Source organism: Liolophura sinensis, chromosome 6 (genome assembly GCF_032854445.1).
Source record: "Liolophura sinensis isolate JHLJ2023 chromosome 6, CUHK_Ljap_v2, whole genome shotgun sequence".
NCBI lineage: Eukaryota > Metazoa > Mollusca > Polyplacophora > Chitonida > Chitonidae > Liolophura > Liolophura sinensis.
Window position 1 is genome coordinate 24794076 of NC_088300.1, and position 21500 is coordinate 24815575.

General features: G+C 36.8%; 1 protein-coding gene across 1 annotated transcript in view; it reads left to right on the forward strand.

Annotated features, from left to right (window-relative positions):
- LOC135467034 (paired-like homeodomain transcription factor LEUTX) overlaps positions 1-20220 on the forward strand; it is a 50497-nt gene extending 30277 nt beyond the window's left edge. Inside the window, exon 2 of the mRNA XM_064744791.1 lies at positions 19867-20220. Within this exon, the coding sequence (XP_064600861.1) occupies positions 19867-20220 (354 nt within the window). The remainder of the gene's footprint in view (positions 1-19866) is intronic.
- Positions 20221-21500: the final 1280 nt, after the last annotated feature.

Genomic DNA, 21500 nt, shown 5'->3' on the forward strand with positions numbered 1-21500 from the left:
CTTCATTCCTTTGTTTGTGATTACATGCATGTTAACGTAACTTAACTCAGCGCCATACCGTTATGTTGTTTATGTAACGTAAATATATAACCCCTCCTTTCTTCATTCATATCCTACATATTTAATTAGGTGTAAGACATAACTGTAAACCCAAATGTCATCTTCATTCACCTTGTTAGAACAAAGCCGTATTGACGTTAAAACACATAGATGACCTAGATAAAAGAACAAATTACTCGGGATCTTACGACAGTCACAGAGAGAAACATATTGCGCAAAATTGTATGCGATGTCTACTACAATGTAATTCTGCAATCTAATTCTCGTAAGGACAAAGATGAAATATTGCCGACGTGGCGTTATGCCATAATCATTATTTCATTATAAATAAAGTTCAGCTTTCTTAAAATAATATTATTCTTTTTGCCTTAAAGGTAAAAAAAGACGCGTCAGGCGAAATACTTTTTTTTACCGTTATATGAAATATACTTGCTCCACATTCCAGATATAACTGTTGCTTATGGTACTATTAGGACATCATTGCAATTTAAGTACCATGAGCAATTTGTCTCCTTACGGATATTATCCAGGGAAGGGCTTGACAAATTTAAACTCAAAGCTTGACGTTTACCATTGTTGTCTGGAGTGCATGTGGACACAATGGCCTGTGGCCAGCACTCTGCCTGGCTTTGACAGCAGACTCCGTATGAGATCTAGTGGGCTAAGATTAAGTAGTCTCTCAGATAATGAACACTGTAAATCTGTGTTAATTCCTGTGTTGTAACCAATTTTCTTTTGTCTTAATCCTGCTCTCCGATTTGATATCTCTGAGTACTTTATTATATTTTGCCATTTTGGATCTGGTCACAGGAAACATGTTAATGAGAATCGCCCTGGCAATACGCCATAGCTTTCCCCACTACGTCCATGTGTCGTACTTCAATGACCAGAGCATTTTATGGCCAATTTATTCCCAGCCGAGGAAAATATCGGACATCTCCATAAGAATGACCTATTACGCCTTCAACATGTAACACTTCTACTGCATGACAGAAATAATCCAGATAGGGAATTTCTCAAAGATATACTGCTATACCTAAAATACACTTTCTATAAATATCATTTTCGCTAAGCTGGATACTTTTTTAGAGCATTCCAAAGACGCTTTGGCAGTATCATTGGTTGCCCGTTAAGTATGTTGTCTCCAATGAACTGCTGAGTACCATCCTTCAAAAGGCCTGGCTGTGGAATTATTGTTATTCCCAGAAAGCGTGTCAACCGCCTTGCAACTAGCACAAGCCTATTTATTTCTCTCTGCTCTAATGTTCTTATACGTCAGTGTGATTTACAAATCTCGATGTCAGATCTTGAAGAGTGTTTTCGGTGTCTTGGAAGGAAGCCATACCATACTTTATAAAGTAAATGGACCTAGGCCGAGTGGTTATGATGTGCTTGTCATTTTAATTAATCGTTACATCCAATCCCATTCTTGGACAAGGAATTTTATGCCTAAATCTAGACATTGTTCTCGGAACTGCAGTGGCAATAACTGTTCGGGTGTGGTCTCTGATGTGGTCTAACATCACTATAACGTCACACGAGCGAAAATTCGCCTAACTGTGTCGAATGTCGGTGTGGTTTTCGGGCACTCCTGTTCCACCACCAAATCTGCCTGTAGTGTAAGCGGAAAAAATGCCTGCTTATGGTGTTAAACTACAACCAAGACAATCAAATAAACAGACTTGAGATAAACACTGTCGATTGCCAAGAGCTTCACATGTGCTGTGCTCATCTGCCTTTGGAGTATGGATGTAGAAGCAATACTGAGCAGACATGTGAAAATGACAAAAATACACTGCACATAATATCTTTTGACGATCTTCACTCCGAAGACGCAAAAATTGGCGACTTACCGAAAACAATAACCATTTCCTTAATACACCCGACGTTTGAATGTAAGCTTCAAATCCAACATTTGTAACTCATGCGCTATGCTGTCAACCGATAAAGTACGATATCAGTGGAAAATCACAAGGCCCATTCCAAAGCAAACAACGTAATTTCCTCACACAGCCACATGCATAGAAGCTGTTCAAAGCCATGTAAAAGAGAAACGTCAGCAGTCATGAATGATGCCAGAACAATAAGTTGAAAGTCCGCACCTAATGTCTAGGTTAAATGTTAACTTGCTGTGACTTAAAGACACCCTTCATTTCAACATTTCATGAGATGTTCATTGTCAACAAGACGTTCATCAACATTCCTTCGCTCTCGTTGTTCCTGTGGAGCCTTGATGGGAAAGTTTGTCGATTACTTATCAAAGGTCGTTGATTCCAACCATAAAATTGACCGATATCCTAAAAGTATAAATTTCTTGAGTATCGTTTTAAACAAAAATTAAATTAATGTATTTATAGACGTAGAGCACAGAAAGTAAAAGCAATGCAAAGACGACAGTGAGATAGTTGACAAACGGTGTAATCGGTGTCAATTCACTTCTTTCAGGGTTTTATTCTAACTGTTCGTGAACAAGATTTGATAAATAATGAAGCTCAAAACTGACATTCTGCTCTTTCCCTTTATATCGACCAATAATCTGGTAGTAGTGGGTGAAATAGTTAAAGGAGTAAGGAAGAGCAAAATCAAATTTCTGAATATCGCAGATATGGGTACAGGGATGTTTTGATCATTTGATTCATTTGGTAGTGAAGGAAAACTCGATTAAATGTTGCTTGAAGTGTTCCTAGCTCCAAGTGGATTTATTCCTTTCTATATATTCCTTCCCTCTCGCTTCCATGTTGACCATTATTATACCTCATAGAGTAATTCTTGGTTTCCATTGTTCAATTCACGATTAAATGATATTCCGCTAAACATGATGTACAATGACCACGTACTCTTACTCTAGCTAAGCAACGCCACGGCCGCAAGGTAATACCCCGCGTGCACGAGGCAAAAGTCAACGATCTCGTGCTAATATCCAACGACCACTTGCGTTTATTTTACTGCAGCTACCTCCCTTTTTGTGCGTCTCTAACGTCTGCTTGTTTGTAAACAACCGAATGATGGCTAGTTACGCCATCGATGTATAAATTTGGCGACCTAAAGTACTAACTGAGCGAGTACACTTTTCTGGGTATAGTAATACATATAATGCATGTTGAGTGATGGGATATCAGGAATTGTCAGCTCCGCAATTCTTAAATACTCTTTCTCTTGAGCTGACAATTCCTGATATCCCATCCGTTAAGATGTAATATCTGGTCACTGTGATATGCAAATCTTATGTTTCAGAATTTGATGTATGTTTTCAATATTTTTTAATATACAAGAGAATACTCGGGAAAGACAGTGGACCGAGACGGAGTGGTTAAGGTGCTTGCCTTTTAAGTGTCAAGCCCAAACCCATTTTCTGATAAGGAAATTTCTTTAGATTTCTGTGTTTGTTCTCCGATTGTGGTACATGTATGCAACGAATGCACGATTATGTTTTCTTCTGTGATCTTCCATGATCTGGCGGAAATCCGCAGAGACTATAGCATATGTGGATGTTATGATCATCTGATTGATTTTGCACGAAAGCCCTCCAGCGATTGTTTACTAATATGTTCCTAGCTCTTTGGGCTCTAACCTACATTCTAATCCTATGTTGCTATATAAGAAAACATTTACTACAAAATGCGACATGCCGTATTACCGATAATATGTCCCTTTATCCGTAAATAAGGGGTTCATTTACATCATTCAAATTTACCAAAATGCATATTGATTTAGCGGTTTATTAATTTTAAAAAACTCATTAAAACCTATTCTGTCTCATACGGCTAAATTGTATTTGCCTTAAAATAAGGCTTTAAAGGTGTGCCTTGAAACGTTCGGAATGTTCGGGTTCGAAAGATTGTAATTTTGCCCCTTCACCTCTCGAAAAGTTTCCCTTAACCATTTGAAATCTGCTAACAGAAAGACAAAATGAAGACGTCTAATAACGTATCCTGTAGAACACTCACCTTTGGACAAATAATACAGAATCATCCCATGATTTATTTTGAATAATTTACAACAGATGCAACTAGATGCAATCAATAATCAGACTGTTTTGTTTAACTATGCATTAAGAAAATCAAACAAGGCTTTTTATGCAACGAAGTTTATTTTCAATTCAGGCGTTAAGCTTCGTGTTTTTCACTCTATCTCTCTCTCAAGGATATGATACAAACTGACTCTCGCCATTTGCAATGAAACGCCTTCATGCAATGCACTTTTGCGGAGATCCTGGCCAGCATTGGACGTCAGTAAAGTGCGTTTTTCCAATGGACGCTGGAGCTTGATACGTCAATAGGCTTAACCAATTTACCAAAACAGTATCCGGGCAATCCCATACTAATGCGCTCTCAGATGCATCTGACCCTTTCCTTTCGGCCCCACTCTAAACCGTTCCCTCCGGCACGGTCTTCCCTTATTTGCTTTGATGACATTTAGAACGCTATGATTCTGGATGCCTTCTACAAATAAACTACAAATTACGATGCCGGGAATGGACCACCGTGTTCCAAATTCTCTGAATCCGAGAGGTTTTCAATCGAAAGCTGTATAATGCACTGAAGACACTCTGTTGCATATCATTTCATCATTAATAAATTGACCCCAATCAGTATAGATGTGCGGGCAAACATTTGCTTGATTAATTAGGCATGCCTTGCATATATGCTTACCGCTGGATAAGTTTATGAAGAGAACGATTTGCTGTGATGGATCTACGGAATGCCTTTGCTATTAGCAGAGGGATGAAAGGGTTTGGCCGAAATATGTACTAATTTAATCTATGATTCAAGTCCAACATTTGTATACAACTCGTAAACCATTCAGGAGCGTCGAAAGTCCATAGTCGCAAGACCCATTCCTAAAGTATTTAACCACAAACGTGAATTTCCGTTATAACCATTTGTGTCCTCTTATCTTTGGGACATAATTCTCAATGAGTTAATGAAACGTCCTGAGCACATTGCTTGCTTGTAAAAATAAATTAATTATTTCATCTGAATGCTTGCTTCAAATAACAATTTATCATGAAAATCGGAATGGAGAATTGTTTCAAGGAACAAGTACAATTATCTGTAGAATGTCAAACAAAATTGAATACCACTGAAATTGATATTACCATGTCGCAGAATGAAGAGCGTGGTGTTTGCCAAGTGCTCTTCACACCCTAGTACAGACCAATTGATTTGAAAGGTTACAAAGTGGCGAGCATTTCTTGACGAAATTAAAAAGATCGGATTTGATACTTAAGAAATCTGTGCGGTTTATCCGATTTCTTTACCCCCGGGTGAGTCGTGTCGCGTACGTCACTGGGCAGCTGTGGGTGACAAGAACGAGGCGCTCTAAGACAGTTCGCTATTGATTTCTGACTAGGACTTCACTACACGTCGGTCCGGGGACTGCCGCTTGACTCCTTAAGTCGGCCGCTCTGTCACAAAGCTATTATCATCAACGATAAGCACTGTGAAATTCCCCTCTCAAGCACCCGGCCGCCTAGTATCCAATCTAAGCGACATACTTGGACGTCCAAGGCTTAAATAAACACGTCATTTCCATGCCCTCGTTTGCGTCAAATCCTGGAATTTTTTTCAAATCAAGATGGCGGCTGTATCAGATGATCGTACGGTCGTTAACAGATCGTGCCATTAACATTAATTAACAAACAGGCCGCAAGCATTCTTAATCCGATTCAAGGATAATACTTCTTCAGAAAAATGAGAATCCAGCACGGTATCAGCCCCAAACTTGACAAAGAGGATGTTTCCCTGTCGTTTTGACTGTCATCCAAGTCACTCGAAAGTCGTTAGTGTAGTGAAAATGTGAACCTTGTGAGGCTTGGCCTGGCCTAGTCAGAGTGGGACGCCACAGGACCGTGTATCCATAAAACAGCGGCTGTATACCTCTAAACGCCGAATGCCAAATGCGCTCACCGTTATATTAAACCTAAACCATCTATTTTAAAATTTAAAACAAAAATTCATTTCCCATTTTCTATAATTGCATTTTTCTCTCTCTAATACAAATACAGATTCGCTTTGAATACAAATCCTGTATATAACAATCGTTGAAAGTCCAATATAATATTACATATTTTGATGCACTGTCTTATTAGAAATACGTTAGTTTTTACATCACCGCCACTCCACACCAGCGTTTTATGTAATCATTTTTGCAGATTTTGAGATGTTATGGCTTCTCTGAACTTTATTTTGCAGTTTCTTGCCTTTTCAATTTATTGTTTTGTGTAGGGTTTTTTCGTTTTAAAGTAATCTTCGTTGTTATAGCTTATATAATTGAATTTATTTAAAAACTGCAGGATGATGTTTTGAAATGTCAACAGTTACTGAGACTGTTACTGCAGTTTCCGATATTTACGTTATCATCAACTATATACATGTATACGGACACTTCTGAGAAAAAAGAAACACCTTCGGCAAAATAGCTTTTTTTGCGCCTTGACATTTCACATACCATGGTTACACTTTCTGTTGCATGTGAATCGTGTGGTAGGTACATATAAAAACAACTTTTGTGTCACCAACTTTTATTTGCTTTTGTCATTACTAGTTTTATCCTTATTTCAGTCATATCAGGATATCATATGACTGCAATCCTTCCGTGTACAGCATGTCTCATAACGACTTATTGCGAACTCAGGGTAATCCGTGGCCGAGGGGGTTTGCCTTTTAGCGTGGCATAATGACCCAGAGGCCTCCCACCAACTTGGCCGCTGTAAGTTCAAGTCCAGCCCATGCGGGAATCCTTCCCAGCCGTCCGTGGGAAGGTCTTCCAGGTTTCTGCGGGTGATCGTGGGTTTCCCAGGCTCTGACCCGTTTTCTCCCACCATGATATTGACCGCCGTCAAATAAGTGGAATATTCTTGAGTACGGCGTAAAACACCAATGAAAAAAATTAATATTGCAAACTCTTTTTACCACTTAAGACTTCATTGTATCCATATCTCCCTCAGGTACAACAACGGCACATATATGTCTTGATGATGTAGATGATGTTCACACCTGTATTCTATACTGTGGCCTTAATAATAGATGATCATTGACTTTCGTATTCTATCCATTTTTATACAATACACGTGTGTGATTATTCAGTCGTCTGGTCCGTTGGGCTTGACATTAAATGATTATTCACTCTCGTGGTTCTTTTGTTATTGATAACAGTTCATTATTCACTGTTGTTTACTAATCTTCTCGGGTAGGGGAGGTCCGAAATTTCTACCGTATTGAACGCTAATACATGATCACGGTTTCATTGGAACATTCCTTATGGTCATTAACTTAGGGAACAAGATAACACAGGCCCTATATACAGACAATACCACACATGACATGTTGCATGATCGTATATAATACCATATAGCTAAATTATTCATGTCTAGTCAAAAACATCACTGGCTGCCACTGGCTATGGCCCCGTGTTTCCTGTTATCTCAAACCGTTACTAGGACGAGCCGAATATAACACCCGACATTGTCATTTAAACGCTTCTAGCGAGAAAACTATGAATCGTAGCTCAAATCCGTTGGCATATCACGCAAAGAGCATGTCTTGGGCTTCAATAGTTTCACATTTTCTAGTTCCCATAGTTCTCGAGTTCTGTGATATTTTAAAACTACTTGTGATGTCACAACTTCCACCAAGTCGAGCTTCCAAAGTTTTCATCGGAAGTCAACGAATTTTTCATTCTTAATGTGACTACCAATGGTCTACCTGCATATAAAATTTCAAAACAATCGGTTCAGTGGTTCTTGAGAAGATGTTTAAACGATCTCATATAATATCAAATATGGCCACCAAACCACGTGACATAAAAAGTATTGGGCTCCGTAGTCCACTGCTTCACGTATTGGATAATGTTATTGCAAAATTTCAAGTCAAATCGGTCAAACGATCTAGGCTGTGTGTCGCTCACAAAATTGGTAGAAAAGTTACCGATCTGTACACACAACTTTTAGCGTCCACTTTTTAAAACTTTCCACTTCCTCCACCACAGACCCTTCAAATTGTCAGTTCTATGCTCTTTTGAAAAGACCCCAGCTTTTTCTAATACGACGAAAAAGAACAGAGGTAAGCCATTTTAAACAACGAACTCTCCGAACGAGTGAATTGCATGTACCTTGGCGAAACCAGATCTCGTACAAATGAATCATAGTGTTCATACTTAAATCCGACATGCATTTGGTAAAATTTGACATGTGTTCATCACTCCGCTTCGTTCAGCCACAATAAGATTACAACATCAACACGCTCCAGGTTTCACGGTATGGTCCATATCATTTGTCATTCTGGATTACGTTAAGTAGGAACTGTATTTGATTTGTGCGTTATTTCAGCATTGACTTTGAACCTGAGACTGCTAAATACCATGTGCCAAAAGAAAGAAAGTAAGAATGGTAAGGAACAGACTGGACTTAAACCAGAGGCTGATAGGACTGTTAGTCTGGTGCCACGTAGCCAGCACTCTACAGTGAACGACTTCTAGTGCGAAGTCTAGCGCGAAACTCCCGTGTTATTTGAATGAGAACTTTTGTCAGTTTTGTTTTCGTATGTGCGTTGGGGACTTTGCGTCATACTTCATATTTTTGATGATTTTTTGGTCATAACCTGAAATCTATACCAAGTACAAAGATATATCTTACAGATTTGCAATCCTGACGCCAAGGAGTAGTGGACAGTGTGATTATTTAAGCTTATGAAGCAGTTTTTAGACTTGACATACTTTTAAGTTAATTTCATTTTAGTTACAGCATAACTTGTATACCAAACAAATTTTTTTTTTTACAATATAGGCACGGCGATCAACCTGAGACTTACAAGTGAAATTTCGTCCAAAGATCATGAGCCGATATTACAGAAAAGATGTTTAAGTTTATCAATTCAAAATGGTTGCTAAATCACGTGACTGGCCGAACAGCAGAAAATGTCAACAGCTACTTCATATGCTCGCTATTGAAAATGCCAAGTTTCTTTTTTCTACCTTTACCGGTTTTGGAGATATTGCAATTTTACGAGCTGACTATGAATAAAAATAAAAAGCTTTTAAACGCATTTTAATGGCAAACCCTAGCCCTGCGGTCCTTAGTCAAAAATGGAGATCTGTAGTTAATCTATCTACTGACAAATTTTCAGCTTCATAGCGGTGTCCAATCACCTGACATTTGTAAAATTACATCAAAATGAGCTGTAATTGTTAAAGAAAAAATATACACCGTAGGAAAAAGCTAAAAGCAGGTCAAACTATATCTAACTGCTATCTTGTTTTTTTTTCAAAAATTCAACCATAAGTCATGACGTGACTAAAACGACCAATAGCGAGCTTCCACATTTCTCGACCGATTTGCAGAAAGTTAACAGCTGTGACGCGCAGTTTTCTCGCAAAATAAAAAAAACTGTTGTGAAAGAAAAAGAAGAATAATCTGAGAGAGAACAAGAGTCTTCCGGGGGAAGCTTGGAAGCCTAATAATAATAATCTGAACTAAAACAATAAGTGTCAAGCGGGACTACCTGCGTGGACCCCTAAATATAGTATGCGTAATGCGGAGGGAAAAAATTAAACAACGATTCATATCGAAGGTGTAATAATTTGGTGAATGAATGAATGATAAGAGTCACATTCCACATCGACGGTATGTCAAAGATGTCGTGGAGAGCATTTGGCAAATGCACTGATTGAAAGAAGCAGTTGACGTCTCCTCACTACATAAAGGGAAGCCCTCCACGATAACGCCATATGTGTACTTGGAAAAACCACGAAAATTTCACGCCCTCATTTATCTAATTGCTGCGTTAAAAGGTAAAGTTGTGCATTTTAACGCGAAAAACAACACCTGTTAACTCATTGAATAAAACTTTTAAGGATTTTTGCGCTTTATGTATAATTTATTATGTCGTCAACATTATCGAGTTTTACTTACAACGTTTTAAATTCAATATCTCTTTTTAACAACATATTTTAATTTAGGAAATCTGAAATGCTTGTCAAGGGGCGTTTTTTTTCATGTGGTAGTATACTCATCAGGTATATATTTATGTAGTTTCATTCAGCTTGTCCAGTAGAAGGCCAGGCTCCTTGATGTGGTTACAACATATGTGAGCATAATGTCGGCTTTTATGAAATTCATGCATGAAAAAGCTATAGCGGTAGCTATCGTTTTTTGTTTATTATTTTTGCAAATGGTCAGCTGTGATTTTAGATAAGTTTAATGTATATGGTTTGAAAGAGTTGAACTGAGCATGTCCATTTGTGGTTTTACACTTGTAATGATCAAACACTTGGTACACCTGAAAGATATCCTTCCTTGGGCCTTTGATATAGATACGGGAATATGTGACGAGGCCTACATATATATGTATGTTTATACACCTATTATGTTGTCTATTTGGAAATCGTTTTAAGCAATGGTTTCACAAATACAAACCATATGCAATGAAAATGTACGCTTTCTTAATCACAAATTGAATAACAACCTGTTCATAATAACCATTGTCGAATAATATTTAAAATTATGCGATATATACGGTTAAGATATCGTGTATACACTTACCTGGCGTTTACCGCATCGCCATTTTGTTTTACCATATATATTTGCGCACGTGTATGTGGATCATTCACACCTTTTCACCTTACGCTGAGTTAGACTCAAAGAATGTTATTATCTTCGCTCAAGATAACGATATAGGGTTTAGTAAGCCAAAGTTAACTAGTCCTCTGTTTTAAAATGCGATATTGTTAAAATGAGAGATCGTTTATATGAGATAAAACACGCGAGTTCATATTTTACATAGTACATAGTTTATATCAATTTCTATATTTACACAGTTTATTTATTTATATTTTATTTATACTACTGCATACATGAGGTGAATAGAGCCGAAATTTCTCTACGTCATTTTTATATTCATTTTTAGTTGATCGACTTGTGATTTTAAAAAATCGTGCTAAATAAGAGTTTTAATAACTGGAAAATACACTGGCATTAATAATAACAAATTATTATCTACAAATATAAATATCCCAATCGTGTGTTGCTATATGGAAATTTCCTTACTAAAACAAAATAATATGTATTTCATAGCGAACAGACAAGGGCGCAGATGCCTCTGACGTACACAGCTTATATATCCCAGGTGATATATGTAATTCAACGGGAACCAAGACTTTACTTGCAAGCGTTTTCTCACGCTATTAAGTGTTTAGGGATAGAGGTTCCCCTTATAATTGTACTTTCTGCATTTAGGGAAGTCACGGAATGGCTTTCTGCAGGCTTAAGATACAGAAATTCACAGATTTCAAACATCAAATACTGCATGGAGGGGCTTCGTAGAATAATCTTTGTATACGCGTGAAAAGAATCCAACTGGACTCGAGTGAAAAATAAGCTTCCTTAAATATTAACACCATGAATGGAAGATCGGGCCGCTAGGTAAACTAGGCCTTTAACAGCTTCATTAAAACTAAGACAATGAAGGTATACCTGTTTCAAAGTGAATGCAACGGATGCTTATATATTAGAATAAATTAATATTTGACGTGTGAATTTATAATTAAGTTTGGGGTTATAAAGAGATCCGTCTCATATATATACATGTATACAGTCACAAAAGATAGTGATTTGGCTTTCAGGAATAGATTATGGAATGATCCTTATCAAGTCAAGATTGACTGTGAATTGTTTAATGACGATAAGATCTATGCACTGGGTAATATGCAACGACAAAAAGACGCGGGGATCTGTAAGATCATCTTGTACAGAATGAAGAAAACCCGATAATGAATTTTGAACAATAGTCATGTCACATCAGTATGACAGACATCTTAAATATTTTTCGTTCTAACAACTGTTTTATGATGTGTCGGTCTCCTTTTTAAAAAGTGTATGGGCTGTGTTGTGGTCAAAACTATAATGGCGCCCATCAAATGTCATGCATTTCTTTGTAAAACTGCAAACGGAAAAACTTGTTCATGACAATGATAAATGATAACTAACTTAAAATATTTTCTCCACAAACATCTGATCTTGTCCATTATCGATTAAGGGAATTCTTAATTACCTCAGAGCAGTAACACAGTAATTACCACATCTCCGTCAGACCTTGGAAAAATTTCCAAAGCCATTATAAAGCTGTCAAAATTGTAACGTGGGGAAATCCGTACATACATATCTTTGCGAAAATTGTATGATTCGTGTCGGTAATTATTTTTCTCGTTCTCCTTAAGCATAAGGAATCGTACAAAACGGTCAAAAATGTTTTCAAATGACATGCTCAACCGTTTTATATCTGGGCTGGCGTTGTACTATAGATTCATTACAAAGTCACATTATAGAGCACTTGAAGTAAGATTTTAAAATATCTGTGAGCCTTTCTTTCATGGAATAATACTCAGCAGCAACTGTACACTAAATTACATTCTTTAAGTCTTTAACATAAATGCTAAAATTTTAAAAAAAATAATTTGTTTCATAATTCTGAGTATTGTTTCACCCGTTAATAAAAGGCCCCTTGAAAGCTCCGAGATGCATCTGGTCATTTGTTCTAAGACACCAGACGGCGTTTTTGCCTAATCTGTGGTCAAAAGGCTAGCAGTGCTCGGTGTCAGTCACTCAAGTGGGTATGTGTGGTGACACGGGAGTAAGTGTGCCGACCAGGATGGAGTAGACATCAGCGCGGTCATCCCTAATCAGTTCTCACCTTCCCCTTTTATCATCTATAGAAAGGTGCATCGGCTTAACACCTGACTCTATCAGCGTTAATCCAGAATAAGCAAAGGCTAGCCAACCGCGGGTAAATATCGCCCAGTTTGGGGTAATTGAATAAAGACATAGACAAACAGAGAATCGTCCTGACATTGTAGTGCTGTTATTTTCTGGATTATGCCCTCTGTGCTTCGAGTGCTCTTCAACATGCATTCTTTATACCCAATTAGTGTCATCTGAGTCGGATCCCCCGATATCGTCACAACTAAATTTACATTCTCAACCCAGATTCAGATTTATTTAAAATATGGGTTTGGCGATGACTGGCTACATTTTGTCTATAAATTTAATCGAATGGTTTCTATTTAGGTTAAAGAAGCTGTGGACGGCTTAAATATAAGTGGGGTTAAACTCTGTTAAGGAAAAATCTAAATATATATTTATGCCGGTGAATAGCTCCTGTTTCCACCGTTTGTGTTTGGGTGAGCTGATAGTATCTATCAGACCGCAAAGGTCTATAGTTCCCACAGTCCACTGACATGAATCAAGAACAGGGGGTGTATGGTTAGTGTTAATCACTCAGGGATGTCCACCACCATTCTACCCTTTTCTATTCTTTAGCGGCTTTCAAAGGCAACATACCTTTGAGGAAATACGTTGGGAGTGGTAATCGTCTCACCCCCCGCTTTATATGCGGTTTTCATTGGCCGATAGGCGATTTGGAGGTGATTGACAGGCCTTACGCATGCGCGGGTGGTGACGGTCGTCAGTTTGATAGTGGTACTACTATAGTCAGTGGAAGGGCCATCTGACCTGTTGTCCTTCCGATAGTGCACAAGCAAACAGGTGATCGGTCTGAAGAGTTCTCCAAGAGCCGATATCACTGGAATCACATTGGGAAGCTGACTAAGCGAGGAGAACAAAACCTGTCCGAGTCATAAGAGAATCTTTCCAAGTGGGTGAGGTTTTGCCGGGAAGGGTCCTTCTGTCGTTCTCAATACACTCCAGACGTTTACGCAGCTTTTTGGGATTAGTGTGATTATGACGCAGCAGCCTAAGTAACGTAGCTTTTAACGATGGCTATATAAGCTGCTCCCACAGCCTTCAGAGAGTTTCCCCGGGTGAAGTCGTCAAAGCTCTTTCAGAACCATCAGAAGTCACCATCCCGTCGTAGACAGTGTTTATTTTCACGTGGAACACTGCACTATCGTATTTTCCCTGTATACATATAAAGGAATGAGAGGTGGTCGACAATTTGAGGACGCCATGGAAGACAGAAAAGTCGTTCGTCCAAAGCCAGAATTTTTAGGCAGTCCAGGATCACCGCTAAACTTTCACTATCCACACAGTGCGCTGTTGCAGCAAAGAACTTTGCCCTATTTTAATATGCCGTATTCTCTGGCCACGGAACAACTTCTAAGGAGTTACGGCCAGAATGGTGGAACGGACTTGCTCTCTGGCATGAATGGAGACGCGTCCCGGTTAGATGCCTCGCACAATAGAATGTTGTCATCACAGCTCATGTCACTCCAGCGTTACTCCCCATACTCCCTGTATCTACCGTGCGCAGGTCTCTACCTTCCGCATCAAGGGAATGGATTGTGTAAGTATGCTATATGTAAAATTATGATATTGTAAAATATTAATTTTAAATTTAGATTTTTTACTTTAATAATTTTAGTGGTTATTGGTGAAATATTTTTAAAACAGTATCACTTTTTGGTATAGACAAAAATATCTCTCTCTGTATTTTATTCAACCCTTATTATTTATTAAAATAAGATTTTTTGGCTGTTAATTAAAGTGTGGGAAAGATCTTCAAAGAATTTTAATATTTTATAAATCGTTCCATAATTTTTCATGCTTAATCGTAAGCTACAGAAATGATTTCGCGTCATATGATTGCCGGAATGTTTTTGAATTTTGGTTGAAGACAGCAATTTAGCCTTAAGGTAACCTCTCTATGAAGTGGGGACGAAACATGCCTCATTCATTATGTTTTTCAACATCACTGAACTTATTTTCTGCCCATTTGAGCATTCGTCCATCTGTGATCAAACAAGATATCTTCGCCATTAATCCCACCGAATTAAATTCATAAAGCCAGAGGTGTAAGGCGACGCTTAAGAGAAAGTATCCACTGACCGCAGTCATCCTTGATGGAAGTTCGCCTCATTTCATCTCGTACACAAAACCCACCGGTATTTAATAAGTTCAAATAAGTGTTTGGAAAGATCTTAATAATAAGTTCTCCGCGAAATTATCAACTTGCGTCGATTAAGCGCACCTAAATGAACCCATATTAACACGAGCATTCGTATTCTTCGAGGGTGTTTTTTTATGCTAACTATACGGTTATTAGTCTCCCGATATTAGTCTCGCGATGCATGGTCTGATATATGAAGTTTTGCTGGATTCCAAACCTTGTATGTGAAATATTGTAAGAATAAAATTATTAATATCGTACCATCAAGAAAACGTCTTAATTATATAAACAAAAAAAAGATAAGAAATGTACATATACGCGTAACATACATTTAACAAGCACATGAGTTAGTTCTTAGAAAAATATTGTAATTAATGAACTGTCTGACGGTTCAATGAAATTGTCATGACAATTAAAATTAGTTAATAATAATTGCTTCATAAACCTTTGTTGTAGGTAAAAGTCACATTTAGATTTATATCGCATGTATATATGCTATATACATTATATTTAACTAAAATATGACATTTCATGTATTTATGAATTAAAGCAGAAATCAAAGGTCAACGTACCAGTTTAGGTGAACATGTGCGTATTTTTTTCAGTTGTTCTTGATTTAAAATGGCCGATGCCACAACCGACTGGTTTAACTGTGTTGAGGATTGGGGAAAAATATTTTAAAAAATATTCGTTGAAATATAAAAAACACTTAAAATTATTCTCTAATGATTATTTAATCTGTGGTTAAAGTTTCATCATTTTTTCAAAGTTAAAGTCTGAGATGAAATATATGTCATGACTTATATACATGATTTGGGCATGTGTTGAGTGGAAACATTGAAAAAAATGTAACAGGAAAATGCATTTGTATTTGAGAAATGCATTTTTATGAGAAAGACAAAAGAAAACAAAGGCGCTTGATAAAAGGTATTCGCAAAACAATACAAAATACACTGGCGAAATTATTTTAATACTGTTAACAACATGTCCAACATACAGATAATTTTAAATTTAACTTTTGCAAAGCGAGTCAGTTTTCATAGCGTATTTAATAAAGTCTGATTAATAAATGTCTTTGTTAGCAAAGTAAAATTTCTGTAAGATTAATTTGGCAACTAAAACAATATTTGCAATTATATTTATGATGTTTTCATTGATGTGCCTTTTCTTTTTCTACGAAAGCCATGTTATTTTATACAAACTTCATCATTATTTTACTTTAAAGTCAAATAGTATTGCTCCATAAGTTTGCTGGTAATTATCTGTTTCGTCATTAGTACAGCTTCTAATAACCACCAATACGTTGCACAGATTAATTTAGAGAAAGCTCAGTCATATGGTCAAGTATCGTATCAAAGAATTAGTATTTTTGATCACCGGTAATCGGCTAGAAATTTGAAAGCAGAACGCTGAAGTTCACAGCGGAAATGCCAACGTTGACAGCCATAATTTCATTGTTAGTAAATTTAAATCGTTGCGTATCAAACCAAAAGTTGAAAAAAGATCAAAATCATAAGTGCAATGGGGACAAAAGGATTTCAATATTTCCCATTATCTGTTACGTGTCACAAACTTTGACATGCTGATAATCTCGGGTCAGATATGGTTGACTTTTCAGACACTTCCTGTTCTTTTCCAGACCCTAAGGTCGGAAACCAATTACTGTCATGTATAATGTATAGATTTTTGAATCCAGACGAGGTTTCCGTTTAATCTCTGCCACTTACCAACCTCTTCTTAGACGGCCCAGATTCTAGCAGAAAGCTTACAGGATTATATCCCCTAAGAATGTCTATTGTGTGTTAATCTGTTTTCCTCACGGTGATCTTGTGTATGACTGCCTTTTCTTGGCCCAATGAGTAAGGCGTGCGCCCGTGTGTACATAGCGTCACCCTCAACTGAGATCTCCTCTAAAAGGCTAACAATGAGAAACGCATTGAAGCAGCATGGGTTCGCCTCTCGCCTTTCCGGCAGCCACAACAGATACATTACCTATACAAACACGATATTCAGCGAGCGTCATAGCCGACCCTTTTAAACACGCATTAATCGCACTCAAAGAAAAGCCTCGGCACTCCACAAGGTGGTCAAGAATGCGTGTCAACCATATTATTAAATCTTCGTCCAAAAATATCGAAGCCTTGAACCGTCTTTCCGGTAAAATTCGGAAAACTCCGGGCATCGTCGGAAAGGCCTGAGTGGCGATTAAAGGGCTAAACGGACCTCAACTCAGCCACCTGGTGATACTATGCCCTCAACAATGGAAGGAACTGAGGCACCGCAAAAACATGCCAAATTTCCGATGAAATAACCGGATACTTCGCATGAAAAGGATTTTTAGTAAAACTCTTAAAAGGATTGTTGTTTGGGGATAAACGAATAATATTCCATTGTCAACGTGCCATTGGAGGAATCATCCCAAGAAGCTGTGCAGATTAAGAGCACTGTTAATAATTATTTTATAGTTTGGAAGTATTGACACTTGTTATAAATCGTCAGTGTGGTACTTGAAAATGACAAAGGTTTTGAAAATTTGGTCTTTTGATCGAACTTTCTGATTAAATTACATATGAACCTATGTTGAAGATTAGGTAATGCAAGTGTTTCCAATTTTCTGCTCCCATCCCCAGTTGTTGGACAGGATATTTAAAGCATTGTCTTTAAATGTAGATATTAGTTGCGAAAAAAAAAGCTAATTTAACACAAATGCCATTTCGATACATACCTTATAGCTGTACATTTTTTAAATTACAAATCGATCCTGGTACTGGCATTGAAATTATTGAATCTGTTACAATCAAACTCCCTTCATGTTGCATGTTTTGTTTATCTTTTCGTGATATTGTCTTTCTGAGAAAATTATACGGCATTTGATATTGACGTCTTATAAAAGGCTTTTAAGACGTCAAATTTTCCATATGTATTTTACATGTATACTACAAGAACAGATAAATCAGAAATTCGGAGTATATATAGGCTGCATCAGCATGTACATATATCTTTAATTATCCAAGTTTGAACTCTCTGAAATATAATTGATAAAGTAACTCAGAGAAAAGATAACCCTACAAATTGGTGAATGTCGTGTGTTTAGGCCTACTGTAGGACTAGCGTACTTTAATGGAGACAAAGACATAACGAAATGCAAAGACCTTAAATGTTAAATAGGTGTTCACACCTGGTGTTATGTTCTGCATGGGGCAAGTTTCATAAATTATAGCTATATCAGGTGCAATTATAGCAGTTTAGGATTTGTGTAGGCCTTTGATTCACGCTCATAGGCCGCATGTTAACCAGTCCCGAGTAATCTTGAACAGAAAGCCTTTATCATGCCCTAAAACTATATACCAACCGACATCCGCTATCCGATTTACTATCTAAGTTAAGTTATTAATGGCACTCCATCTTTTAAAGATAAGATCATGTTAACGCGACGGCTCCTTTTGATGTAAGGCAAGTTTTCTAATTTAGTAATTGTTTTACAAACGTTGTGGCTGATAAAATCAAAATCAGTCATCTGTCTACTTAAGCAATTTTACATAATGCCTTCTACTTGACATAGTAGCTCCCTCTAGCCCCCATCCACGTCCTTGTTTGTTAAGAGATTTGAAATAATGAGTGAACGTGATAAACTTTGGCAAGAATACTCTAAGAATGAAAAAACTTTTCTGAAGAAAGAGAAGACGCGTCTTTTTACATGATAATTACATCCCATTCATATGCTTTTATTCGACGTAAAATTTTAAATGGTTTAGAAAGCTGTATTATCCAGTATCATACCCAGTAGGCGACCCAACCGGGTAGATCGGTTCCTGATAACACGGCAATCTTATAAGATACCTAATGAAACGGAAAAGACACGAAATTAAATTTCCTGAAAAAAACTTATCAGATTTGCCACACTTGTCGCCTTTTTGTGAATTTGAGTTTAGGATGTGAAGCTCCCATTCTCAAGCTGGCAATAGAGCAGGCGCTTTAAGCTGGCTCTGTCCGATTTGTTCAATCTGGGCTTCCGTACTTCATATTTACCACCACTCTTAACATTATAAAGGCAGTCGCTAATAGCACAATATGCATACAATATAGAACCTAAATTGCATTATACGCATAGAAAGATATCTGCAGTACGAGGGAAAAAATAAGTCCTCATTGTATACACAGTGGTATTTATGTTCCAGATATAAACTAGATTAAACAGTTATATTCTTTTCGAATTATATTTTTAGTTTATTTATTTCACCATCTTATCTCTACTTAAATTGTTTTTAAATGGTATTATGCAATTTAATAATGGCATCTGTGGCTTCCACATTTAATGTATATTTGTATTAATAAATTCTTTTAATCCAATCAAACAGCTCCGTACCATCATCTGCCGGGATTTCCAACACCGGATCTACTTTCCAGCCAGAGAAGGAAGCGACGTCATAGGACAATTTTCACTGAAGAACAGTTAGAAATTCTTGAAGACACATTCCAGAAAACCCATTACCCTGACGTCGTCCTAAGAGAAACAATTGCTTTGAAAACTGATCTTAAAGAGGAAAGAGTTGAGGTAGGAAAATTTAAACTATATGTATGCAAATAAATTTTAAAAACCAAAAAGGAAAAATAAAATGATCCTTAAATTTACAATGTTACGTCACGTTTATTCGCTTATTCTATAATTTTTGGAATACAAATTTTGGTTAAAACCAACAAATGGAAAAGATTTTATTTTTTTATGGAGTTTTGAATTCTTTCGTAATTATGTCTTTCCACCTTCTGCAAAACGAGAGACTGTAAAACATTTTGTGATAAAAATATACATTGGACAATAATTTGCATATTTCAAAATACTTTAATATGTTACAATATTTTAACACAGTAACATATGACTTACATTATTGTTTTCTTTTTACTTTTGCAGATATGGTTTAAAAACCGGCGAGCAAAATGGCGGAAGCAAAAACGCGAAGAAGAGGCTTTGAAGCGACCTAATTTCAAAGACCAAGAAGCCAGTTCAAGTGTTGGATCTGGCGTGGATACGAGTCGGACTTTGGCCGACCCAGACAATATTGACGTGTGTGCTGACGAGGACACGGACAATATATCAGTAATTGATGACGACAACAACAGTGCTGAAAACGACAGAAGCCATATATGGACACACGATAGCTCGGCAAGACTGTCGGTTAACAACAACAGCGTGGACTCCACGTTAAAAATGCCACGACAATTAGAGGATAGCGATTCCAGCTGTAGTCCTACTAGTTCACCATGAAACATATATACACAAATCTGTATCCATGCTTTTTATTTTGTGAATTCGTTTAGTTGTATATTTAAATCAATCAATATATCGTTGGCTTCCGGGGGAATCACAACGTTAAAAAATGTGTGCATGACACCCGCTTTATAGTGAGTGATGCATATATATATATATATATATATATATATATATATATATATATATATATATATATATATATATATATATATCATAAATTGTGAATCACTTGGCACTTCTTCTGTAAGTTTATAATCATACCTTACAAGTTTTAGACAGATTTTACATATTTGTTTCTCGCCTGTCCGTCGTCTTGAAATATTCATGTTATGTCCATGATGAGGCCTATATGGTGTGAAAGATAATGGTAGGTTGACCGGGCGACTGTTGAGGCAGCATGACCAATTGCTTCAATCTATCTGTTATGGATACCGTCTTTCCATATTTATGTCGAAGATCGCCGTATATATATATATATATATATATATATATATATATATATATATATATATATATAATGCTCGAATGCGGCCTTGTGTCAGGTTCCTAATGCAGTTTCCTGTTAAGTGTGACGGTTTCTTCTGTATTGCTCTATGTCCGGTTTCCTATACCCAAAAATCTGGCTGCCGACATGCAAGTGAAATATTTTCACCACTTGAAAAAAAAAGCACTTATATAAATAAAAATAAAAATCCTTATTTCATGATTTCAAGCACAATTTTTGTATCAACGTTTTTAGTATGAAATACACGTATAATGTTTACATCCGTTCACGCATATTCTAACTGATCATGCTTTTAGATACATATATATATATATATATATACAAGTCAGTTAAGATTTGCTCTGTTGCATTCTCATGTGTCCTGTTGATATTTGATCTTAAATATCTTGGTAAGGATTGGTTTTTGCATTGATTTCAGTGCTGTGTCTAAACTAAACCTGAATATATGTAGAAAATCTCAGTATATTTGTTGTACTTTTTTATCTGTTTTGTTATTTTATTATTTTTTTCATGTTTCTTACGTAACGGAATCATTCTGTGATGTTGTGTCTAAACATCAATAAAAGATGCTCCAATAAAAGATAAATGCGGGTCTTCATTATATATAGGGCCACAAATTGGTTCAAGAACAATTTCGAATTGATGGGTGATTTTCTGATAATTTTAAAAAAGCAATATACACGTATATGAATAATGATGTATTCCGTGCAATTGTCAACATGCGTGCGAATATTAGCTATCTTATGATTTCACATTTTGTAGTATTGCC